The 27,046-nt window shown below is 40.5% G+C and overlaps 1 protein-coding gene across 6 annotated transcripts in view; it reads right to left on the reverse strand.

Annotated features, from left to right (window-relative positions):
• Positions 1 to 27,046, reverse strand: part of MALRD1 (MAM and LDL receptor class A domain containing 1) — a 752,096-nt gene that overhangs the window by 184,223 nt on the left and 540,827 nt on the right. For all 6 annotated transcript variants that reach the window (XM_077154409.1, XM_077154433.1, XM_077154399.1 and 3 more), the window contains exon 32: positions 25,943 to 26,104. In XM_077154409.1, coding sequence (XP_077010524.1) covers positions 25,943 to 26,104 — 162 coding nt within the window. The remainder of the gene's footprint in view (positions 1 to 25,942; positions 26,105 to 27,046) is intronic.

Genomic DNA, 27,046 nt, shown 5'->3' on the forward strand with positions numbered 1-27,046 from the left:
ACCATGGTTCTATGTGCAAAAATACCCCTGTTTATTGTGGATACGATTTATTCTTTATTTCACAACATCTAAGCTTTACAGACATCTGGAGGTGGCAAGGAAAGATAAAAAGCAGAGCTGGTGAATTAACAAATGTATAAATATCTTTCTGTGACATTGATAGAAAAGAAGCATCCTTGGTACAGAATTGTTAAACCACCTCCGAGCAGTTTGCATCAGGACGTGTTCACCAAGTTGGCTGCAGGGGGGTGAAGGCAGTGCCAGGGGGTGGCAGGCAGATGTGCCCCCATTTTCACTTTGATGTAACCACTGTGTGTGCACATCTCCTGGCTGTGCTATAGGAAAACACTGTAAAATAATTCAATGGAAACAGAACTTCTTGCTAGTATTTCAATACAGATCTGATAATGGATTCTCTTAGATGCATTATATTTATTGTCCTCTTTGAAACTGAGCATTAAGGAAATGCAGTATTTGTAATGGACAATATTTATAAAGGTCTGTTGCCATTTTTGTCTTTTATGAAATTTTTGTCCCCAAGAAAGGCAGGAATACATTCTTTCCCCTGACTGAGCTGGCATCAGGTATTCATGGTTATCACGGCACCCCTGGCTTTGGGACTTTGGACTGGTGAATATTCATGCAGAAGCCTGATACACTCTGTGTGATCTCAGCCATAAAAATGCACACGCAGTTGTGTGTACACACCTAAAGGACCTGTAAGGAGATACCAAACTGTAAGCTGCCTGTGATTCTGGACTGTGTCTGTGTTCTCTGCTACTTGGGTTTTTCAGTTTTCTATATTGCACAAGTCATTCAAAAGTTTCAGAAAAAATATTTTAAAAACAAAAAAAGGAACACGTTAGCTTAATAACATTCTGCAACTAGATTTCATTTGCCAGTTGAAAAGGAAAGTTGTTTCCTAGTTATGCAGGAAGAAAGAAGTAATAAAGCATAAACTCTTCTTCAGGTAAATGTTAAATGGTAACTATTTGAGGTTGGACTTCATTTCAATTTCAGATGCACTTTACCCTAAAAAGTGTGGAAAGCCCAAAGAGAACAGAAGAATTTCTATTTTTGTTGAAAGAGTAAAGTATTATCAGATTCTTTTGGTAGAATATGTAATGAAGAACAGAGGTAGGCAGGATTTCACAGTGGTTCAGCCTTCATACACTGACTCAGCCACTTAGAAGATGTGTGGCTTGGGCAACCTATTTGAATTTTCTAGGACTCAGAGCAATAAGAGATAATAATAGTTAGTAATTTATCCTCCTAGGGTTGCCACAAAGATTAAATGTCACCACACATGTAAAGCGCTTAGAACAAAGCTGCAAATTAGTACTACTCCCCAGGGAAATTTAGAGAATAGATATAAAGGTGATTTTAGCAGCAGAAACAAGACAATTAATCACGAGTTACTGATAGAAGAACTACTTTATATAAGGCACTTTGAGTGTGGGAGAGATAGGCAAGATAACTGAGTTCAAATCAAAATTATGATGTATATAAACTTTGCAAAGTTGGGCAAATCACTAAATCTCCCAGAGTCTCATATTCCTCATCTGTAAAAAGTGAATAGTAATAATATTCCTGGATTATTTTTAGTATACAAGACAAAATGTGGACGTGAATGGTGAAGTTCAGGAAGCTCAGCAGAAGGAAGATGGCTGTAGTTGGTGAATGAGGGCAGGCTTCCTGAAAGAAGTGTCATTATATCAGGATATTGACTAATGAGTGACATCTCATTGGTGCAGATGGGACAAGGGGAAGAGAAGAGTGTTGAAGGGCAAATGATGACTAAAGTGAAAGAATGGGATGGCTGGAAGTCGGCATTTAGACCATTCGCGCACACATGAGGAGGAGGACACAGTTTACAGAAGAATAAAGTAAGAATTGAAATTGGAAGCGCAGTTTTGGGAACACAGAGAAGGACCCATAGGCCAGCCAGAAAGGAGTGGGGGGTAGGAGTGATAGTTGGTGGGTCAGGATGCCTCTCAGGGTTATTGATCCCAGAATGAAAGGAGAGTGGCGGGGGCAGAAGACTGATGGAATCAGATGGATTCATGCCTGAAGGAGTGCAGGCATGAATCAGGGTGAAAGAAATGGAAATGCAAAGAAAATAGGATAACTTGAGAGTGAAGAACTAATAAAATTGGAAATTGAAAGAAAATTACCTGTTAACAATGTCTTGGCAACAAGTATCATAGGTATTTGGCTCAGAAGGAGGAGATTCCATCTGAGTGGAAGAAGAGTCTCAATTTGATTAAATGTCTGGGAGATGCTCACTTGTGTGACCTGCAAACCGGAAGTGTAGGGCTGGATTTTGTAAATAAGGGCGAGATACATGGAGGAATTAGCAAATTTTAAGTACTAAGGAGAATAAAAATCTGAGCAAGCAAAAACTGTGGGAAGAGATATAAAGACAAAGTCATAACATTGGAAAAGACATTTGGTTTATAAGGAGAGGAAGAAAAACCATCAAAGGCAGAAATAACTTTAGGAAAAAAAAAAAAACACAGTCCACTGTTATAAAACCTAAAAGGGGACCTAAAGTTGTGGGTTGATAAACCGTGTCGATACCACATTACAGGAAGAATTAGGTCTTGGTGACCATGAGACGAAGTCCTGAGAGAGCTACAAAGTAAGCCCCTTGAGGGCAGGGCTGTGTCGTATGGACAGTTACCTCCCTGGTGTCTAGGTCAGTGGTCCAGAGTGGATGATCAATGATGACACTCCTCAGGGAACAAATTGTGGGCAACTGGAGATGTGCGTGTTAGGGAAGAGGATGCAAACAGCGCACGGGGAATGGGTGATTTGTAATAAGAGAAGAGATGGGCAGGTGATGATTGCTGACAGAGCAGCTAGGTTAGGGTTAGGTATTTTATTGTTTTTTTAATTAAGCATGGAATGGTCCATGCTTGAGGGCTAAAAGTCTGGTGCAGCGATAGAGAGGGAGTTTAAAGACACTTAGGGGCGGGAATACAAGGAGACATGGTTTTGCAAAGATAGAAGGGGAAGGTTTCATGGTCCAGTAGTTTACTGAGAAATAAAGCCTGCAAATAAGTATGAACTTGGCAAATTTCTTTTAGAGAAAATACGATGTCTCCATACTTGTACAATGATGAAATAATTAATCTGAAAGATATCCAGGTTATTTACACAGGGTCTATTCTTGCTCTCCAACATTCTACAAGAATCTCTTTGTTCATAAGCTTTTCACTGAACAAACATCTGATGGATGGCACCCTTTGGGCGAAAAGAATACGAATCATCTGTCCTATCGGAAATAGTTATCAAGTATTCTGGGGAATATTTTAAATGAATGCAAATAAACCAAGAGAAAGTAAAAAACAAACAAACAGGAATTAGGATTATGTTTCTTCCCCGGGGCATAACCATTTGGAGTCCGCAGTTGGGGTATCTGATTCAGTAACTAATGTGTGCAATTGGAAGGAGTCCCTGCTTTCCGACCAGCAGTGCTTTGGGGCAGCAAAACTGAAACCTGCTCGGGTGGCTGTGCTAGTATTTGAAGAAATATGGAGTCGTTAGAGATGAGCTGGGCTTGCAGCCTTCTGTCTCAGAGAAAAAGAAGGGAAACAAGAATGGACTGCTAAGAATGTCCAGTACAGTTTTTGAGAAAGAAATTTTTAAATTCTAGTTCTGGTTAGCAAACAAATGGTGTGTATCATTTAATACCTTCGGGAGGTGGGGAAATCAGCTCTGCAGAAATTAAAGCTTCATACATATCTGAGGTCTTAACAGCCTATGAAATCATCCGGTTTACTTTCCTGATGTTATTGAGTATCAGGGTGGGGTATTTTTATTTCTAAAAAGTAACTAGAGAAAAGGGAAAAATAAAAACAGAACTGAAACAATAGCTGAGTAAACAGGAAGTGTAGAAAAAATATTTCTTTGCTTTGAGCCATGTGTGCCGGTTTGAAAGGATTTATGTACACTAGAAAAGCCATGTTTTAATCCTAATCAATCTAATCAAAGATGAATCTGGGAGCAACAGTTTCATCTAATCCCTATTCAGTACTATAGGCTGGAAACTTGATTAGGTATCTCCACGGAGACGTGACTGATTCAGTTGTGGATATTAAGCTTGGTTAGATGGAGATGTGTCTCCACCTGGGTCTTAATTAGTTTACTCAAATCCTTTAAAAGAAGAAGCATTTTGGAGAAAGCTTCAGAATACCGCAGAACCACAAACCAGAGAGGCCACCAGCCAGTGACTTTTGGGGATGAAGAAGGAAAACACCTCCGGGGAACTTCATGAAGCAGGAAGCCAGGAGAGAAAGCTAGCAGATGACACCACGCTCGCCCTTCCAGCTGAGAGAAAAACGCTCAACAGCATCGGCCTTCTTGAACCAAGGTATCTTTCCCTGGATGCCTTAGATTGGACATTTCTATTGACTTGCCTCAAGTGGGACATTTCCACAGCCTAAAAACTGTAAACTTGCAACTTATTAAATTCCCTTTTTAAAGTCATTCTGTTTCTGGTATAGTACATTCTGGCAGCTGGCAGACTAGGACACAATGTAATTTAGATTAAATGAATGCTTTTTAAGGCAGCTAAAAATGATATCAATACCAACATTTCTCATTTTTAGAAAATAAATTAGTGATTATTGATCATTTATACGACTATCACATGTATCCATTTCAGAAAGTTCTTAGAAGGTTATACTGGGCAGTAGAGCAAGATGCTTCCAAATCTAGCTTTGCTCCAGGCACACGCAGTCCAAATGCTGGAGGGTAAGTTACCCACTCTCTCTGGGAATCCTCCTGAGCCTCACGCTATAAAATGCCCCGGTGGTTGCAGGGATGCTAATGGACCACGTGCAAGGCTCTATGGACACAGTGACAAGTTCTCAATGCACAGCAGCTGCACTGAGTCACGGAGGGTTTTGACACATGATGTTTCCAATTAGAACAACAATGAATTATTAAAACTTGCATGTTATTCACTTAAAAACAAGCAACTCTTCAGCTGGCAGCGATAGTGTTCCGTTCCAAACCAACAGAAAGTATTCACTTAATCATTGCATTTTTTATAAGATTTAAAAATATGAAAGCTGAAATATTTTTAAAAAGAGAGCATTAATGTTTATCAAAAAGATATAATAAAAGACAGAACAACATTAGTTATGCTGTTTGCTGTTACTCATTTTGTATTAATATTCTCGGTCATTCTTTCCTGAAGAAAATCTCCTTTCCCTTAATGCTCACACGTTGTTGTGCTGTAATAGAAGAGGGTCAAGGTAAAAAAAAAAAGGAGGCAGAAAATGAGAACCAAATAGTAACATTCATAATGTACAAAAATGTCATGCACAACTTCAGTATGCTAAAGCGAAACGTTGACAGTGAAAGAAAATTAGAATAAATGATGTGAATATTTTGTAATTGGGCTGCGTCAAAGAGATTTTTCTCTGAAGAAATAAACAGACTTAAAAATCAAGTAGACCAGAGAAAGTGTCTAAATTAATCTGTCCCTCCTCTGCCGAAAAAAGAGGCACAACGCCTAGTTGGTCTCTTCGGATTCTGGCGACAACATATTCCTCATTTGGGTGTGCTACTCCGGCCTGTTTACCGAGTGCCCAGAAATGCAGTTAGTTTTCAGTGGGGACCTGAACAAGAGGAGGCTCTGCGACAGGTCCAGGCTGCTGGACAAGCAGCTCTGCCACTTGGACCATGTGAGCCAGCAGATTCAACAGTGCTGGAAGCGTCAGTGGCAAATAGAGATGCTGTTTGGAGCCTTTGGCAGGTCCCTACAGGAGAATCACAACACAGACCCTTAGGAATTTGGAGCAAAGCCTTACCATCTGCTGCAGACAACTACTCTCCTTTTGAAAAACAGCTTTTGGCCTGCTACTTTGCCTTCGGTGCCTATCATGAGCTGGGTGTTTTCTGACCCACCAAGTCATAAAGTTGGGCGTGCGCAGCAGCGCTTCATCATAAAATGGAAATGGTGTCTACGCAGTAGGGCCAGAGCAGGCCCTGAAGGCAAAAGTAAGTTACATGAGGAAGTAGCACAAATGCACATGGTTTCCACTCCTGCCACATTACCTTCTCTTTCCCAGACCAGAGCTATGGCCTCTTGGGGAGTTCCTTACAGTGAATTGACTGAGGAAGAGAAAACTCGGGCCTGGTTTACAGATGGTTCAGCACGATATGCAGGTACCACCCGAAAGTGGACAGCTGCAGCATTACAACCCCTTTCTGGGGTGTCCTTGAAGGACAGTGGTGAGGGGAAATCCTCCCAGTGGGCAGAACTTCGAGCAGTGCACCTGGTTGTTCATTTTTCTTGGAAGGAAAACTGGCCAGAGGTGCGTTTGTATACCGACTCATGGGCTGTTGCTAATGGTTTGGCTGGATGGTCAGGGACTTGGAAAGACCATAATTGGAAAATTGGTGACAAAGAGGTCTGGGGAAGGAGTATGTGGATAGACCTTTCTGAGTGGGCTAAAAACATGAAGATATCTTCATGTGTCCTATGTGAATGCGCACCAGAGGGTGACTAATTTTAATTAATCAGGAAAGTTTAATAATCAAGTGGATAATATGACCCATTCTATGGATACCAGTCAGCCTCTTTCCCCAGCAACTCCTGTCATTGCCCAATGGGCTCATGAACAAAGTGGTCATGGTGTTAGGGATGGAGGTTATGCATGGGCTCAGCAACATGGACTTCCACTCACCAAGGCTGACCCGGCTACAGCCACTGTTGAGTGCCCAGTCTGCCAGCAGCAGAGACCCACACTCAGCCCCCAATATGACACCATTCTCCAGGGTGACCAGCCAGCTACATGGTGGCACGTTGATTACATTGAACCACTTCAATCGTGGGAGGGGCAGTGATTTTTTCTAACCGGAATAGACACACACTCTAAATATGGTCTTTTCCTGTATACCATGCTCCTGCCAAAACTATCATCCGTGGACCTACAGAATGCCTTATCCATTCATGGTACTCCACACAGCATTGCTTCTGATCGATGAACCTACTTCACGGCAAATGAAGTGTGGGAATGGCCACATGCTCAGGGAATTCTCTGATCTTACCATGTTCCCCATCATCCAGAGGCAGCTGGATTGATAGAACGGTGGAATGGCCTTTTGAAAACTCAATTACAGTGACAACAAGGTGGCGATATCTTGCAGGGCTGGAGTGATGCTCTCCAGGAGGCTGTGTATGCTCTGAATCAGTGTCCACTGTATGGTACTGCTCCTCCCACAGCCAGGATCCACGGGTCGAAGAGCAAGAGGTGGAAATGGGAGTGATCCACTAGGAAAAATTTTCTTAGGTCCCTGCAACTTTGAGCTCTGCTGGTCTATTGGTTTTAACTCCAGGAGAGGGAGTGCTTCCACCAGGAGAAACAATGATTCCTTTGAACTGGAATCTAAGGCTGCCACATGGTCACTTGGGCTACTCATGCCCCTGGATCAACAATTGACCCTGACTATGCGGGGGAAACAGGACTGCAATTACACAATGGAGGTAAAGAAGAGTTTTTGTGGAATATAGAAGATGCCTTAGGGCATCTCTTACTACTTCCATGCCCTATAATTAAAATCGATGGAAAACTGCCACAACCCAATGGCTCTGAAACTTCAGGAATGAAGGTTTGGGTCACCCCACCAGGCAAAGACCCACGGCCAGCTGAAGTGCTTGCTGAGGGTAAAGGGAACATGGAATGGGTAGTGGAAGGAGTTCAAGGAAGTAAATATGAACTACGACCACGTGATCAGTTACACAAACATGGACTGTAATAGTATGAATATTTCTTCCTTACTTTGTGATTAATATCTATGTATTTATACATAAATAAAATATCTTTGTTTTCCCGTTTACTGTATCCCCTTTGTTATATGACATAAATTGTTTTGTTCATGTCATAGTATTTAAGTTGTAAGATATCCAGTTTAAGAGTGAATATTACCTAAGGACTTGTACCCTATACTGGAGAAATTTAGTGCATTTCTGGTTGTACACAGGACAACTGAGTATTGTCAGGCAAGGAAAAAAATGTGTTTGTTGTGTTTTCTATTTAGAAATTAAGTAAAGTTTAAGGTGATGTGTACAGCTGCGAAGTTGACAAGGGGTGAACTGTCATGGTCAGGTTCATGTGTCAACTTGGCCAGGTGGTGGTATCGGGTTGTATGGTTGGACAAGCGCTGGCCTGTCTGTTGCTGTGAAGACATTTCATGAACTTAAATCATGACCACATTGACTACATCCATAGGTGATCGCATTTGCAATCAGCTAAGGGGAGTGTCTTCTGCAATGAGTGATGCTTAATCTAATCACTGGAAAGTTTCTAAGGAGGATTCAGAAGAGACCATCACTCTTTCTGCTTCAGCCAGCCAGCCTCTCCTGACAGCTTGGTGAGGACCTTCACTGGAGCTGCCAGCTCATGGCCTGCCCTACAGACCTTGGACTCTACATCCCCATGGTTATGTGAGACACTTTTATAAAATTTTATATTTACAGATATCTCCAGCTGATTTGCTTCTTTAGAGAACCCTAGCGAACACAATGTCTGTCTTTCCGTTTATAGTAATTCTGGTGGGTGTGAAGTAGAATGTCATTGTGGTTTTCACTTACATTTCCCTAATGATTAAGGATACTGAGCACCTTTTCTTCTGCTTTTAGGTCATTTGTACATCTTCTTGGAAAAATATATTAGAATAATTTCCCAATTTTTAGAAGTTGGGTTTTTAAAAAGTTGTATTTTCATTATTGGGGTGAAAAAATAATTTCCTTTATTTATAATAATTCTTTATTTTCTAGGCAAGTTCCTTATCAGAGCTATGATTTGGAAAATTTTGTCCCATTCTCCAGTGCATTCATTTTCTTTATGGTGTCCTTTGATGCACAAAAGTACATTTTATTTATTTTTTCTTTTGTCATATGTATTTTTAATATACTACCAAAAGAAGTCATTACATAGGCCATGGTCATGAAAATTTACTTCTACATTTTTTCTAATAGTTAATATTTTAGCTCTTCCATTTAGTCTGAGATCTGCTTTGAGTTAACTTTGTGTATGGCATGAGGCAGAGCTCCAAGATCATTCTTTCCCTGTGGCTATCCCCCTGTCCCACCCTGTTCACTGAAAGGCTCTTCTTTCTCCCATTGAATGGTCTTGGCACCTCTCAAAAATCAGTTAACTAATAACACACGTGGGTTTATTGCCGGGCTCACTAGTCTATTCCATTGACATCCACATCTGTCCTTTTGACAAACCACACTGTTCTGATTACTATGGCTTTGTTATAAGTTTTGAAATTGGGAACTGTAAGTCCTCCAATTTTTTTTTTAATTGTTTTGCCTTCTTTGGATCCCTTGCTTATTTTTTTCTTTTTTTTATGAATTTTAGGATCTGCTTGCCAATTTCTTGAAGAAAGGCAGCAGCCATTTTGATTGGAATCATGCTAATTCTGTAGATCAGTTTGGGGAATATTGCCATCTTAACAATATTTGGCCTAATATCCATGAACTTGGAATGTCTTTTCATTTATATATCTTCTTCAATTTCTTTCAACCATGGTTCAATAATTGTTTTGTCTTTATTTACTAGTTTCCAGAAAAAAAGTAAATTTTACTTCCCAGCATCTTCCAAAAAGGACCGATTTTTTAATTAATTTATTTACTAATTAAAAAAATTAACAAACCAAATAAAACACCAACATATATAATCAGCAATTCACAATATCATCACTTAGTTGCATATTCATCATTTCTTAGAACATTTGCATTAATTCAGAAAAAGAAATAAAAAGAATAGAAAAAGAAATAAAATGAACACAGAAAAGAAAAAAAAAGATTATACCTACCATACCCCTTACCTCTCGCTTTCATTGATCAATAGCATTTCAAACTAAATTTATTTTAGCATTTGTCCCCCCTATTATTTATTTTTAATCCATATGTTCTACTCCTTTGTTGACAAGGTAGATAAAAGGAGCATCAGACACAAGGTTTTCACAATCACACAGTCACATTGTGACAGCTATATCATTATTCAATCATCCTCAAGAAACATGGCTACTGGAACACAGCGCTACATTTTCAGGCAGTTCCCTCCAGTCTCTCCATTACATCTTGAATAACAAGGTGATGTCTACTCAATGCATAAGAATAACCTCCAGGATAATCTCTCGACTCTGTTTGGAATCTCTCAGCCATTGACACTGTCTCATTTTACTCTTCCCCCTTTTGGTCGAGGTTTTCTCAATCCCTTGATGCTAAGTCTCACCTCATTCTAGGGTTTTTCTCAATCCCCTGATGCTGAGTCTCAGCTCATTCTAAGATTTCTGTCCCACGTTGCCAGGAAGGTCCACACTCCTTGGAGTTATGTCCCACGTACACAGGGGGAGGGTGGTGAGATTGCTTGTTGTGTTGTCTGGAGAGAGAGGCCACATCTGAGCAACAAAAGAGGCTCTCTTGGGGGTGAGTCTTTGGACCAAATTTTAAGTAGACTTGACCTATCTTTTGTGGGGTTAAGTTTCATATGAATAAACCCCAAGACTGGGGGCTCAGCCTATAGCTTTGGTTGTCCACACTGCTTGTGAGAATATCAAGAATTCAACTTGGGGAAGTTGAATTTCTCCCTGTTCTCACCATTCCCCGAAGGGGCTTTGCAAATACTTTTCCAGTCACTGATTGAATCACTCTGGAATTCATGGGGCATCACTCTGGGCAAACCAACAAAATCTCATGTCCTACCTGAGATTCCAAGTACTTGTGGTGTTCAATCAAACTATCTACAAAAGTTATATTAGGAAATGCACTAGTCAGAATATAAAATTTGTAACAAATAAACATTTTTTGCTTTAGTCTCACACATACGGTGACATTTTAAAATATTAATTACCATCTATTTTCAGCACCCTGCAATAATGACATTCCTTTGTTCTTCCTCATGTAAAAACATTTTAAAAATTTGTACATTTATCACTATTATTATACACTCTAGGCATTCCTAGATTATACCATCTCAATCTTTAACATCTATCTTTCTTTCTGATTTCATTTATGTCCCCAGCCCTCCTCCCTCTATCATTCTCACATTCAGCTTCATTCAGTGTTTTAACATAATTGTATTACAGTTAGGTAGTATTGTGCTGTCCATTTCTGAGTTTTAGTATCCAGTCCTGTTGCACAGTCTATATCCCTTCAGCTCCAATTACCCAATATCTTACACTATTTCTATCTCCTGATGGTCTCTGTTACCAACAAAATATTCCAAGTTTATTCACTAATGTCAGTTCACATCAGTGGGACCATACAGTATTTGTCCTTTAGTTTTTGGCCAGTCTCACTCAGCATAATGTTCTCTAGGTCCATTGATGTTGTTACATACTTCATAACTTTATTCTGTCTTAAAGTTGCATAATATTCCATCGTATGTATATACCACAGTTTGTTTAGCTACTCGTCTGTTGATGGACATTTTGGCTGTTTCCATCTCTTGGCAACTGTAAATAATGCTGCTATAAACATCGGTGTGCAAATGTCTATTTGTGTCTTTGCCCTTATGTCCTCTGAGTAGATACCTAGCAATGGTATTGCTGGGTCATACACCAATTCTATATTTAGCTTTTTGAGGAACCACCAAATTGCCTTCCACAGTGGTAGCACCATTTGACATTCCCACCAACAGTGAATAAGTGTGCCTCTTTCTCCACATCCTCTCCAGCACTTGTCATTTTCTGTTTTGTTGATAATGACCATTCTGGTGGGTGTAAAATGATATCGCATTGTGGTTTTGATTTGCATTTCTCTAATGGCCAGGGGCTTTGAGCATCTCTTCATGTGCCTTTTGACCATTTGTATTTCTTCTTCTGAGAAGTGTCTGTTCAAGTCTTTTTCCCATTTTGTAATTGGGTTGGCTGTCTTTTTGTTGTTGAGTTGAGCAATCTCCTTATAAATTCTGAATACTAGACCTTTATCTGATATGTCGTTTCCAAATATTGTATCCCATTGTATAGGCTGTCTTTTTATTTTCTTGATGAAGTTCTTTGATGCACAAAAGTGTTTAATTTCAAGGAGTTCCCATTTATTTATTTATTTCTTCAGTGCTCTTGCTTTAGGTGTAAGGTCTATAAAACCGCCTCCAATTATAAGATATGTAAGATATTTCCCTACATTTTCCTCTAACTGTTTTATGGTCTTAGACCTAATGTTTAGATCTTTGATCCATTTTGAGTTAACTCTTGTATAGGGTGTGAGATACGGGTCCTCTTTCATTCTTTTGCATATGGATATCCAGCTCTCTAGGCACCATTTATTGAAGAGACTGTTCTGTCCCAAGTGAGTTGGCTTGACTGCCTTATCAAAGATCAAATGTCCACAGATGAGAGGGTCTATATCTGAACACTGTATTCAATTCCATTAGTTAATATATCTATCTTTATGCCAGTACCATGCTGTTTTGACCACTGTGGCTTCATAATATGCCTTAAAGTCAGGCAGCATGAGACCTCCAGCTTCGTTTTTTTTCCTCAAGATGCTTTCAGCAATTCGAGGCACCATGCCCTTCCAGATAAATTTGCTTATTGGTTTTTCTATTTCTGAAAATTAGTTGTTGGGATTTTGATTGGTATTACGTTGAATCTGTAAATCAGTTCAGGTAGAATTGGCATCTTAACTATATTTAGTGTTCCAATCCATGAACACGATATGCCCTTCCATCTCTTTAGGTCTTCTGTGATTTCTTTTAACAGTTTCTTGTAGTTTTCTTTGTATAGGTCTTTTGTCTCTTTAGTTAAATTTATTCCTAAGTATTTTATTCTTTTCGTTGCAATTGTAAATGGAATTCGTTTCTTGATTTCCCCCTCAGATTGTTCATTACTAGTGTAGACAAACACTACAGATTTTTGAATGTTGATCTTGTAACCTGCCAGTTTGCTGTACTCGTTTATTAGCTCTAGTAGTTTTGCTGTGGATTTTTCAGGGTTTTTGACATATAGTATCATGTCATATGCAAACAGTGATAGTTTTACTTCTTCCTTTCTAATTTTGATGCCTTGTATTTCTTTTTCTTGTCTAATTGCTCTGGCTAGAACTTCCAACACAATGTTGAATAACAGTGGTGATAGTGGAAATCCTTGTCTTGTTTCTGATCTTAGGGGGAAAGTTTTCAGTTTTTCCCCACTGAGGATGATATTAGCTGTGGGTTTTTCATATATTCCCTTTATCATCTTAAGGAAGTCTCCTTGTATTCCTATCCTTTGAAGTGTTTTCAACAGGAAAGGATGTTGAATTTTGTCAAATGCCTTTTCTGCATCAATTGAGATGATCATGTGATTTTCTGCTTTGATTTGTTGATATGGTGTATTACATTAATTGATTTTCTTATGTTGAACCATCCTTGCATACCTGGGATGAATTCTACTTGGTCATGATGTATAATTCTTTTAATGTGTTGCTGGATTTGATTTGCTAGAATTTTGTTGAGGATTTTTGCATCTATATTCATTAGAGAGATTGGTCTGTAGTTTTCTTTTTTTGTAATATCTTTGTCTGGTTTTGGTATGAGGGTGATGTTGGCTTCATAGAATGAATTAGGTAGCTTTCCCTCCTCTTCAATTTTTTTGAAGAGTTTGAGCAGGATTGGTACTAATTCTTTCTAGAATGTTTGGTAGAATTCACATGTGAAGCCGTCTGGTCCTGGACTTTTCTTTTTGGGAAGCTTTTTAATGACTGATTCAATTTCTTTACTTGTGATTGGTTTGTTGAGGTCATCTATTTCTATTTCAAGTCAAAGTTGGTTGTTGATGCCTTTCTAGGAACTGTCCATTTCATCTACATTGTTGTATTTATTAGCATAAAGTTGTTCATAGTATCCTGTTATTACCTCCTTTATTTCTGTGGGGTCAGTGGTTATGTCTCTTCTTCCATTTCTGATCTTATTTATTTGCATCCTCTCTCTTCTTCTTTTTGCCAATCTTGCTAAGGGCCCATCAATTTTACTGATTTTCTCATAGAACCAGCTTCTGGTTTTATTGATTTTCCCAATTGTTTTCATTTTCCCAATTTCATTTATTTCTGCTCTAGTCTTTGTTATTTCTTTCCTTTTGCTTGCTTTGGGGTTAGTTTGCTGTTCTTTCTCCAGTTCTTCCAAGTGAACAATTAATTCCTGAATTTTTGCCCTTTCTTCTTTTTGATATAGGCATTTAGGGCAATAAATTTCCCTCTTAGCACTGCCTTTGCTGCATCCCATAAGTTTTAATATGTTGTGTTTCCATTCTCATTTGCCTCAAGATATTTACTGACTTCTCTTGTATTTTCTTTCTTGACCCACTGGTTGTTTATGAGTGTGTTGTTGAGCCTCCACATGTTTGTGAATTTTCTGGCGCTCTGCCTATTATTGATTTCCAACTTCATTCCTTTATGATTTGAGAGAGTGTTTGTATGATTTCAATCTTTTTAAATTTGTTGAGACTTGCTTTGTGACCCAGCATATGGTCTATCTTTGAGAACGATCCATGCGCACTTGAGAAAAAGGTGTATCCTGCTGTTGTGGGGTGTAATGTCCTATAAATGTCTGTTAAGTCTAGCTCATTTATTGTAATATTCAAATTCTCTGTTTCTTTATTGATCCTCTGTGTAGATATTTTGTCCACTGATGAGGGTGGAGAATTGAAGTCTCCAACTATTATGGTAGATGTGTCTATTTCCCTTTTCAGTGTTTGCAGTGTTTGCCTCATGTTTTTTGGATCATTCTGGTTTGGTGCATAAATATTTATGATTGTTATGTCTTCATGCTGAATTGTTCCTTTTTTTAGTACATAGTATCCTTCTTTGTCTCTTTTAACTGTTTTACATTTGAAGTCTAATTTGTTGGATATTAGTATAGCTACTCCTGCTCTTTTCTGGTTGTTATTTGCATGAAATATCTTTTCCAAACCTTTCACTTTCAACCTATGTTTATCTTGTGGTCTAAGATGTGTTTCCTGTAGACAGCATATAGAGGGATCCTGTTTTTAAATCCATTCTGCCAGTCTATGTCTTTTGATTGGGGAGTTCAATCCATTAACATTTAATGTTATTACTGTACGGGTAGTACTTTCTTCTATCATTTTGTCTTTTGGATTTTATATGTATATCTAATTTTCCTTCTTTCTACACTCTTCTCCACACCTCTTTCTTTTGTGTTTTCATATCTGTCTCTAGTGCTCCCTTTAGTATTTCTTGAAGACTGGTCTCTTGGTCACAAATTCTCTCAGTGATTTTTTGTCTGAAAATGTTTTAATTTCTCCCTCATTTTGAAGGACAATTTTGCTGGGTATAGAATTCTTGGTTGGCAGTTTTTCTCTTTTAGTAATTTAAATATATCATCCCACTGTCTTCTCGCCTCCATGATTTCTGCTGAGAATTCTACACATAGTCTTATTGGGTTTCCCTTGTATGTGATGAATTGCTTTTCTCTTGCTGCTTTCAAGATCCTCTCTTTCTCTTTGACCTCTGACATTCTGATTAGTAAGAATCTTCAAGAATGTCTATTTGGATCTATTCTCTTTGGGGTATGCTCCACTTCTTGGATCTGTATTTTCAGTCTTTCATAAGAGTTGGGAAATTTTCAGTGATAATTTCCTCCATGAGTTTTGCTCCTCCTTTTCCCTTCTATTCTCCTTCTGGGACACCCACAACACGTATATTTGTGCGCTTCATATCATCATTCAATTCCCTGAGTCCCTGCTCATATTTTTCCATTTTTTCCCTATAGTTTCTGTTTCTTGTCGGATTTCAGATGTTCCATCCTCCAGTTCACTAATCCTATCCTTTGTCTCTTGAAATTTATCACTGTAGGTTTCCATTTTTTTTTCATCTCTTCTACTGTGCATTTCATTCCCATAAGTTCTGTGATTTGTTTTTTCAGACTCCCATTTCTTCTTTTTGTTCATTCCTTGCTTCTTCATATCCTCCCTCAAGTCACTGATTTGGTTTTTGATGAGGTTTTCCATGTCTGTTCGTACATTCTGAATTAATGGTTTCAGCTCTTGTATCTCATTTGAACTATTGGTTTGTTCTTTTGACTGGGCCATATTTTCAATTTCCCTAGTGTGATTTGTTATTTTTTGCTGGTGCCTAGACATTTAATTACCTTAATTAGTTTATTCTGGAGATTTCTTTCACTTCTCTTATCTAGGGTTTTCTTGCTGGATGAATTTGTTGTCTATCTGTTCTTTGACATTCAGTTCAGCTTTTTCTGGACCTCTAGCTTAGATTTTGTTTAACAGAGGATAATTTTTCGGTTCTTGTTTTCTTGTTTCTTGCCCTGCTTGTATGATGCCTTTTCCCCCCCCCACCCTTAGGAGGGTCTATGTAGGTATTATAGACTCCAGCCGAGTTTTGCCTGACTAAACTGGCCTCCTATCAGGGGGGAGGAGTCACCTGCATCAGTTTTCCCTGAGGGTGAGACCCAGCAGGTTAAAAGACTTTCCTGTGAAGTCTCTGGACTCTGTTTTTCTTATCCTGCCCAGTATGTGACACTTGCCTGCCTGTGGGGCCACCAGCATAAGATGGTATGGCACCTTTAACTTTGGAAGACTCGCCCTGCTAGGGGCGTGGTGGAGACAGAGGAGAGTTTGTGGGCTGGTTTTAATGGCTTCAAATTGCCAAGCCCTGGGGTCTGAATTCCTTGAGGCAGGGATTCCACCTGGGTGAGGCTTCACCCCTCCCCTGGGGAAGGCACAGGCTGGAGACAAGCCCTGAAAGCAGCTTGTTTCTGCCTGTGCCTGGGGCAATTGCAGCCTGAGAAGTCCTGCTGCTGAATCCAGAGGCAGCCAATCCTCTGTAGAAACACAGCCACAAAAACCTCTGTTTCCTTCACTTTCCTCTTTTTGTGTTAGCCCAATGAGCGACCTCCGCCTTGACCAGGTTCACCTGAGCTGGGGGCCTATTTTTAGTAGTCGGAATTTGTTAATTAATGCCACAGTTGGTGTTTGGTTGTACTCAGCCCTGCTGCTGTTAAAGTCTCTTTCCTTTCCCCTCTGGGAAGTAGCCTGTGGGGGAGGGGCGCTGGCCACTGCGGCTTGGGGAACTCACGGTTCTGGGGAGGCTCACAGCCAGTCCAGCTGGTCCAGACTGGGGTACACTGTGTGTCCGGTCACTGACGTGGCTCTGGGAGCTGTTCTGTACTGTTTCTGGGTATTTAGTAGTTGTCCTGGGGGACGAACTAAAACGCGCACATTGCTAAGCCACCATCTTGGCCACACACCCCTCAGGACCAATATTTGCCATTATGAACTTGTGGGTTTTAAATGATACTGGTTAGAAATAAACAAAATGAGTGAAGTAGTTCACAGGAAGTCAAGATTCTGGAGACTCTGCTTTTTGCAAACTAGTGAGCTTACCAGAATCCTTGTCAATATACCAGTTCAATCATCTTTCTTTTGATCATGGCACACATAAAAACGGAGGTGACTGGCGCTGTCTTCTGAATCCATGCCTTTCCTGTTGTGTCTGATTGGGGCACCAGCTTTTGTCCCAAGTGGAGAAGGCATCAGCCGAGATGGGAGCCAGGATGCTGGGTGCTGAACACCCACAGCCTTGGTTTTCTGAAGAGCCAGGAGAAAGATGACAGACAGCCACTACACTGAGCCACTCCTCCAGGAAAACTTGCTCACTTTCACCTCCTTGTCTTTCTCTTTGATGACACTGGTTGTCTGTAAACATCTAATGCATCCTGTCCTGGTCATCTATTCAGTTCATGAATGAGAGACTGTCACTTACCCTGGGATGCCCACTGCTGTTACAGGCTGTTCCGAACAGTCTTTAGAAGAGAAAACAACCCGCAGACATTTGCACCTTTGGGCTGTAGACAAGGCAGCCCTCCTACAAGCCTTCACAGCCATGGCCCTGCCTAGAATCTTAGGGAGGGTTCTCAGAAATCCCGATAGCAGTACAGCAAGTACACCAGAGTCTCTGGGGGCGGGTCCTGGTGCTAGTATTTTTAAGGCTCTGCTAATGATTCTAATGAGCAGCCACAGCCATGAGCCCAGGGGTAGGCAGCAGACAGGAAGGCCCTGACTTTTCATTCCTGGGCAGAGTTCTCTTTATTTCTCCCAGGCAAGCTGATTGTGGTGATCCTGTGTGACCTGCATGGCTTTGCCTCTTTTCCAGGCTGCAGTACCCTCATGCCAATCCTTTCCCAGGTCAAGGTCCTGTATCCTCTAGGCAGCAGGTCTCTGACTCTTCCTGAGATAAAAAGCCATTGCTGTGAGCAGGTGTGCCTGGAAGCCTGGTCCCTAGTGGGAATCGCAGGGTGGGGGTAGTGGCGAGTGGCGAGCCACCCAGGAGGTTGAGTGCCTTGTCCTGATGGCAATGCCACCACCTTCCTGGCATGATTTTGCTTCGATCTCAGCCTATCCATGTGGCTTCCTTGGGAAGACCTACAGTGAGCCATGTTTCCCTGGGCTGGGCTTTTGCTTCTACTCAACTCATTTTGATTCCATCCAATATTTGTTTCTTTCTTCTTGGAATGGTAAAACAATTTTTGGTCTACTGATTTTTTTTTTTGGCCAGCACTGGGAATCAAACCCAGGTCTTCAGCATGGCAGGCGAGAACGCTGCCACTGTGCCACCATTGCCTGCCTTGTTTACTGATTTTAACTTAAAAAAAGTGTTAAAATACTGTTATTGTTTATTTCTGGTGTGTGTGACTGTGCATGTGTGATAGATGTATGTGAGCATGCAAGAGTGTGGGAGAGTATGAGTGTGAGTTATGAGTTTGTGTGAGCGTGAATGTGAGAGTATGTGTGTGCACAAGGTGTGAGTGAGCATGTGTGTGAGTGGGAGCATATGAGAGTTTGTGAGAGTGTATGAGACTGTGTGCATGAGTATGTGAATGTGAGTATGAGTGTGCAACTATGTTTAAGTGTGTGAGTGTGTGAGACAAAGATTAAAGTGAATCAGAGAACCATGTTCTGGTGAAAGCATGAGCCAGGGCTGGCCTGTTATCTCTCTTGGGATCCCTGCCCAAAGCTCATGACCTTGGGAGCCCCCTCCCCTCTGTCAGAGAGCCCCAGCAGAGTGAAAGCAGGCTGGGTGGCCCCGGACACGAGGGATGGGCTGCCAGCAGAGCAGTATGAGAAGGGAAGGTGTTGCAGTGGTGTCCGGCAGCCTGCAGTTCTGGCTCCATGCAGCAGGCTGTTGGCAGCATCTTGCAGACATGGGGACCATTTAGCTCCTTGAACGATCAGATCAGCCCTGCCTGTCCACCAAGATGCACAGAGATCACCCACCCCCCTGCTGGGCATTGTCAACCAAGTTTCAGGTAAATATTTGCTAAACACTTTGTAACTTAAGCTGCTGTTACATTTACTAGGGTGCTGGCACTACTGAGATTATTTCAGGTAGGGGTTGAGCTTGCACACAGAATTGCACAATGGTAGACAGCAGGTTATATCAGGATAACTCATCCCTCTTACGTGACAAACCTCAGCCCTCCACACGGTGCACGGCATTTAGCAGGCACGTGGAAAATGCTGCTCTCACTAACTGATTCAGAATAGTTTGCTATTTGACACAGAAGGGGACAGATGCAAGAAACATGGGACCTATTCAAGGGTTTATCCAATGCCATCCTCTCTCATCTTACATGCTGGAGAGAATATGGAAATAGTGCAAGATATGATTCCTGCCCTGGTAGGGTGCCTAGTCGTGGAAAGTGTCAGTTCTACCGTTAAAAAGGCAGTAACGTCACGAGGGGCGGAGAGAAGAGATGGGTGCCTTGAGCATACCTTAGCTGATCTGTGCTGCCCAGAGGTCCTCCCACAGTCAGCCCCGCTCAAAGCAGGAGCCTTCACCCACGGTGGGCTAGACAGCTGGCTAAGGTTTGTAGTTTCTCACCAAAACTTCAGCAGTGGCTCAAAAGAGTCTCATAAACAGGCCGGTGACTAGCACTGAAAACGTCCACTGTAGGCATCCAATTCTTCATCTCGGCAACAAGTTGTAAGAGCCACAAATACCGCTTTAATTAACAGTGATGTGATGCTTAGAAATAGCCCGTGTGCTCTTTGAATCTGCTGGCCTTCTTCTAAAGACTGGTTTTCCCACGGGGTCAAAATTAATGAGTGTCCTGACCACTGATTTAGCAGCCCACTGTCTCAGAGACGCCTCAGCAAGCTGACTGCATTGTATCAATGTAGCCAGGACGATGTAATCAGGCTGCTTTGAAGAGAGCAATCTGCAAAAATACACTGTCTCAAGAAGCAATTAAAGTGGAGAGGGACTAACCTCTCTGGCAGGGTATTTATTTTTCTTTATCTGTGGACAACATTGCTGGTAGATAGTATTACATAAATAACAGATTCAAAACTTTTCATGTGGCTGTTAATGAAGTCACATAAGCTATAAAAGCTCAGAAAAGCAAACAAATGCTCCCACTAACAGTCTGTAACTGTTACATTAAAAGGCAGCAATTGCTCACTCTTTCTGAACAGTGAATGAGATCTGTCATATATATTGATTATATTAACTGTCCTCAACTGAAACTGCAATACTTTTTTCTTGATTAGAAACATTACACCAACAGGCTTGCTCTGTAGTTTTCAATGCCATTTTAGGATGAACAGAGACTGCTGAAGGGGTTATTTAGAGAATTCATAAGCATTTATATTTCTAGATATGACTTATATTTTGATGTTATTACTAGATGTTATTTATGTATCTAGATGTTACTGTCTGGATTTTAGCAGCAAAAATAAAAATCAGGTTATTTCTGTAATTTTCTAAGGAAGAGAAACATATTTATTTACCCTAACAAATTACCATAAAAGTAAAACAAGTTTCATCTAAATGTATATTCATTGTTGTGGCATTTATTATAGTGAAACAGTTATAAAACAATTTGAGTTTGATGGTGCAGCCACTATGGCAGACTGTTGGCAGTTCCTTAGGAAACTAAGTATCAACTTGCCCTATGACCCAGCAATAGCACTACTTGGTATATATCCAGAAGAGCTGAAAGCAATGACACAGACATTTGCACACCGATGTTCATAGCAGGATTATTCACAATCGCCAAAAGATGGAAACAAACCAAATGCCCATCAAAAGACGAGTGGATCAACAAAATGTAGTACATACATATGATGGAATATTATGCAGCAGTAAGACAGAATGACATCCTGAAGCACATGACAAGATTGATGGGCCTTGAGGACACATAATGCTGAGTGAAATTAGCCAGACACAAAGTGGAATATGATTCCACTTTAATGAGCAGCATAAAGGTATAATCAGGGGCTTATAATATGGAATATAGGGGACCTAGAGATACATGGAAGCTAGAGATGGGTGATCCATTAAGGTTGAACTCCAATGTAAGGGAATAGATAGGAATTAAGGTGGTTCTCTAGTGGATCTATAAGTAATATTAACAAATTGAAGATGAACAAGATTGAAAGGGGTCATATAGACCTATGTATCCCACTGATTAACACTAGAAATATGAATTAGTTCCTGTAAGAATTACCTCAAAGATATGATTCTTGTATACAGAGTGTTTAAATCCAGTGTACAGGGGGAAAACTGCCACTGCATGCTATAAGTTGGGTTCAGAAGGAAACCATCAGCACCACCACAGCCACAGCAGAGGTAAATACTGGGGGGAGGGACAAGAGGTAAGAGGAGGTTTAGATTTCCTATTTGGTGAAGGTGTGTTTACTGGTTTTCTTTCTCTTGGAAACAATGAAATCATCAAAATTGAGAATGTTGATGGACTGTGGGCTTTGGGCCCTCTGCATGATGCCCGATGAATGCAGGTGGCTGAAGGATGCACTGACGGAGAAGTAGATGGGTGAACGATGGTGTAAACTTATGAACGAAGGTTGTGCTGCTCCAAAAAGAACAGAGTCGTGAGGCATGCAACGACATGAATGAACATGTGGGACATTTGGTGAGACAAAATAAGCCAGAAATAAAAGAACAAGAATGGTCTGGTCACCTTTTGAAAATGCTTATAAGAAAACAGGGCCTAGACTGTAAGCTTTTAGAGCAGACACATTAAGTCTGGAGTGGTGATTATTATTTTTGGAATTTGAGAGGCTGTTTTATATATGTATATGTAAATATATATACTATATATAACCTGATATTTAGAGATAAGACTGAAGCCAATCAGGTGGGGGTTAAAGTGACTCAGAATATAGGAGTAAGGAAGACAGTGTCTATCTTGTAGAACCACACATACTCTTTGAGACCAATGGAAGAAAGGTTTATTTGGTCTGGAACTGAAATTTTCTGTAGTGCACAATCTAATTCAACCTATCTATATAGCTCATTTGAGCAACTGAAACACAGGGAACCCAGAATAAGAAAGAGGTCCTTCAATCCTGTATAGATTATTTAAATGCCTGGATACATCCTAGAGTATATTAAGCAGATAATCAAAAGTATTGGTAAAGTCCCCTGAGGGAGGGGAGAAACTATTAAACCTTACCATCAGAAAATCCCCTGTTGCTGTATCAAACTTTAGGGACACCCAAATCAATAGGCCATGCCCTCGATCTTGAGGCTTACTCTTGTGAAGCTTATGTAGGTAGCGGAGAAGCTTAGACTACCTATAGGTATATTGAAGAGTTACTTATGGAGGACCTCTTTTGTTGCTTAGATGTGGCCTCAGTCTCTCTAAGCCCATATCTGCAAGTGAAATCATTGCCTTCCCTTACATGGGACATGACATCCAGGGGTGAAAGTTTCCCTGGAGATGTGGGAGATGATTCCCAGGGATGAATCCAGACCTGGCACCATGGGATCAACAATCCATCCTGACTAAAAGGGGGAAAAGAAGTGTAATTAATAAAGTATCAGTGGCAGAGAGAGTTCAAATAGAGTCAAGAGGCAACTCTGGAGGTCACTCTTACATAAGCCTCAGGTAGACCTTGCTACCTACCTACCATAACCTGCCAACCCCCAGCCAGGATTATTCCAGCCAATCCTAAAGAATACCTAGGGCAATGTCTAAGATTTCACAAGGTTTCCAGGCATTAGAGTAACTTTCCAGAAACCTACAACTTCCAGATGAGTCCCTGGTCCAGATAAGTCCCAAAACCTAGAGGGCCCAGCTTCTCTAGAATGTCAGATAGTTCCATCTCCCTACCACATATTAGTGACAGATCCTTCCAATATGAAAAATTTCAAATTGCCATAACCCAAACACCCCTAAAGAGAGGGATAGAAAGATCAAAGTTGATGGTGGAGTTATACAGAGAAGATAGGATTTAACAAATGAATATGAATGCTGTATCATTAAATTGATAACTCTTTTAGTCTCCAGTATTAAGTAAAAACCTAAAATTGTGGAATTGTAACCCATGTCAAACTCTGAAATATGTTCTACAGCTAATTGTGGCGCTGTGCTCTGAAATTCATAGCTTTTTTGTATATATGTTATTTTTCACAAAAAAGAAGGAAAAAGAATCAACTGTGATGATAAAAAATATTTAAGCCTTCTAGCCTTCTATATTCTGGAGCAGGTAGAAGGAGAAATCTGAGAGGATGGCATGGTAGCCCATGACAAACTCTGGGATCTGTCCTGTAACTACTTGTTGAAGAGTGCTTTGAAAAGTATTACTTTTTTATTTCTTTGTTTTGTATATATGTTATACTATACAATAAAAAAGCTAAAAATAAATAATTTAAGTTTGCCATTAGATAATTTTATAACGTATAGTATTTTTATAACTTATTTTTAACTTATAAGTTGTTTATAACTTATAGTATTTTTAGAATACTATACTGTGACTAAAACTATGATGTTAAAATATTTCATAACATATAGACTTGTTCACATTAAATTTAAAACCACGAAACGAAAAAGAAACGTACTTTGAGGACAGTACACAGGAAAAGTATGGCAGGGGACGTGGCCATAGAGCTCACTGCGGTTATCACTTGACTTGAATTATCAGCATTTTAACATTTTTTCTGCTTATTCATATTTTCAAAACTGTAGGAAAAGATTTATGGCTTGGCAATATAAAAGTATTAAAAAGAAATATTGAAGCAACTTTAAACAAGATATTAGAAGTGGAAAAAATAGTTCAGAACTTGTAAGGGGAAAAACTTAAAAAGAAATATTGAAGCAACTTTAAACAAGATATTAGAAGTGGAAAAAATAGTTCAGAACTTGTAAGGGGAAAAATTTAAAAATAGCCACCTCCACATTTCCAAACACATTAATGTGCCACCATCACACATGCTCAATTTTCTAATGAGGAGCAATCCCTGTTCTTGCATACGATTCTCTTTTCATTTTGGATATATTCCCACTTTACTTTACTCCAACCCTATCAGTCATCCAAGTAATCCGTGTTATTGAACAAATATATATCCTTTTAAATTTTTCTCCATGTTCATGTCAGTTATTTATAGGGAAATCTATTGACAGATTTGTACATATACCTATGCACACATAAAGGGGACATCAGTTGCTACTTGTTACAGAAACACTGGGTCATGCTATATAATATTTTTGCTTATTGTTTTACTCCTTCAACAACACCTTTTGGAAATCCCCCCAGTTGGTCTTATGTTGCACTAAACTCTTTTTTCGTGGCTGAGGGTTGCATCCCTGGGCTACCAAGGGGAACCTGGTTGTCCTTAAGTTTCTCAGCAGGAGACAACACCCCAACCCCAGAGGGGGCATATTTGGCATTTTCTAAAGTCAAAAATGGTCATTTACACTGGATAGGGGGTACTACTGGCATCAAGGGGGTACCGGGGTGCAGCTAAACATCCTACAGTGTACAAGACAGCCCCACGGCCACTACTCAACTGCTCGAATGTCACCCAAGCCCAGAGCTCCCGGGCACACTCTGACCCCAGGGTCTTTGGTGCTGGCTCTTCCCTCTGCTGGAACAGTCTTCCCTTGGGTGTGTTTGTGGGTCTTCCATCTCCCCCAAGGCTTTGCTCACGGTGCCTTCCCAGGAATGGCATGTCAGCCGCCAATGCCCACACCTACCCATTGGCCTCCCCATCCTACTTATGCTGCTCCAATCTTTATTTTCCCACCTTTTCTCGTAGCACATCATTTATTTATTCATTTGTTTATTGATTACCCTTTCTCTGCTTCTAGAATGTGACCCCACAAAGCCCAGGATTTGGTCTGTTGTGTTCACTGATGTATCCCAAGTCCTTGAGCAGGGCCTCATACTGAATAAATGACTAAGTGGGCAGACAAAGGAACTACTAAAGGAACTACAAAGGAACTACTAAAAGATGGTCCACTTAATTTCTCATGTTTCTGACTGCAAACAACCCTGAAATAAATAGCCTTATAAACATTTCTGTATGTGTAGGTCCTTTTATTTCTATGTGGTCAAAATGCTTTCCAAAATAGAAGCACTCTCACAACCATGTACAAGTATGCCTCCCCAGCTCTCCCTGCCCCATAGCTCAGCTCACTCCAGGTGGCAAATAAAGAGTGACACAGAGTTTGAAAACACTTGTCAGGTCTTTGCTGAAGCTTGCTCATTCCCCATCACCAACCTGCTACATCTCTGCTCCTGCACTTCGGAGCAACTGGACCAAAATCCGTGGCCCACCAATGGCCATCAAGGCAACAGGAGAAACTAATCGTTGCCAACTGTATGCCTTTGCCTGCTGTATGCATGAACCTGAATGCCCACATCCACCCTCCATGTCACTCCCTGCCCCAGTTGAGGACTGTAAGACTGCTTTTTGGGTAGAGGAAATAAAATCTCTGAGTTCCTTAAGCTATCGGTTGTAGGTTTCCTCACTGCAGCAGCAATGTCAGAGCTAGGTCTATTCACTAGTTCAGAACTCAATGCAGACATGCTAACCCTCTTTTCAGAATGCCTGTTGGCTCATGCCCCCATACAGAGGTAAGGAACCCACCCTGACATTCACTCCAGGTGGAAGCAGATTCCCAGCTGAAGGGATCAATGATGAGCATAGACTTACCTGGTGTGTGATCAGAATCCAGGCTCCCTGCCTCCAGGGAGAAACTGCTGCCAATGACCCAGTCCAAGTCCCCCTGAGGGCCCTGGGTGAGGCCGCAGGCTGTGGTCCAGGGGCCTGGAGACGCTTCGAAATTGCAGCTTCCTGGAGTACTTGTATACCGGCCTGAGGAATGGGGAAAAGTCAATGGCTTCTCTGAAAATGTGTATCATGCTTAATATTACCAGATATTCAGGATCATTTAGAATTAATATTTGCCCATTCTAATTCTCTACTAATAAATCTGCAGAAACTAGGCACAGGCACTCATTTGTAACGCTCTGTAGCTTGTTTTATCAAAGTTCCAGAAGCAGTGTGTGCCTATTGTTATTTATCCATGAAGAGATACAGAGTGGCTAATAGTTTAAACAAAAGGCAAATTAAAAAGTGTCTGCGCATTTAGCAAGGGACATGAAATGAGGAGACTGATACAGAAAATGAAACAGTGTAGGCTGTCAGCTTGACCCCTCTGTCTGCCGTGGGGATGGACAGGCACACAGCCATCCGAGAAACAAAGGCTTCGACAGCACTGAAGCTGTTTGGGGCAGAGGCAGTGTCTGCCCAGGACACAAAGGAACATGCGTGCCACCTCATCAGCACCTGGCACTCCAGAGCTGGTCGCTGAGCCATGGAAGGCACTCCCTTCCGAGAGCGTTGACCAATAAACTCATCGAAATGAAATTATTCACAATGAGGAAACTTAGTAGCCAATAACTGAGCGCCTACTGTCTGTTCATCTGTGAGAAATGACACTTCCAAACCTGTATTTGCATTTTCCTTTAAAGTTGTTTTCCTTTTTCTTTCTTTCCTTACCTTAATTTTCTTTTGTACAGCAATTGTTAATTTTGAGCACTCACTGTAAAAACTGCTGTGTAGACAAAGTGAATTGCTGAGTGATTTAATCAATATGATTCAACTGAGTTTGTCCTTGACTTTTCCTTTCTTTAAAGAAAGATGAACTTTGTGCTATTTTTAAAATGCTTCCTCCAGATGGTTTCTCCTTCATAATAACTTTCTCTTGAAAACTTAAAATTAAAGTTGACAATATAATAATCAGAAAAAAGTCTG

Source organism: Tamandua tetradactyla, chromosome 1 (assembly GCF_023851605.1).
Source record: "Tamandua tetradactyla isolate mTamTet1 chromosome 1, mTamTet1.pri, whole genome shotgun sequence".
In the NCBI taxonomy this organism is placed as follows: domain Eukaryota; kingdom Metazoa; phylum Chordata; class Mammalia; order Pilosa; family Myrmecophagidae; genus Tamandua; species Tamandua tetradactyla.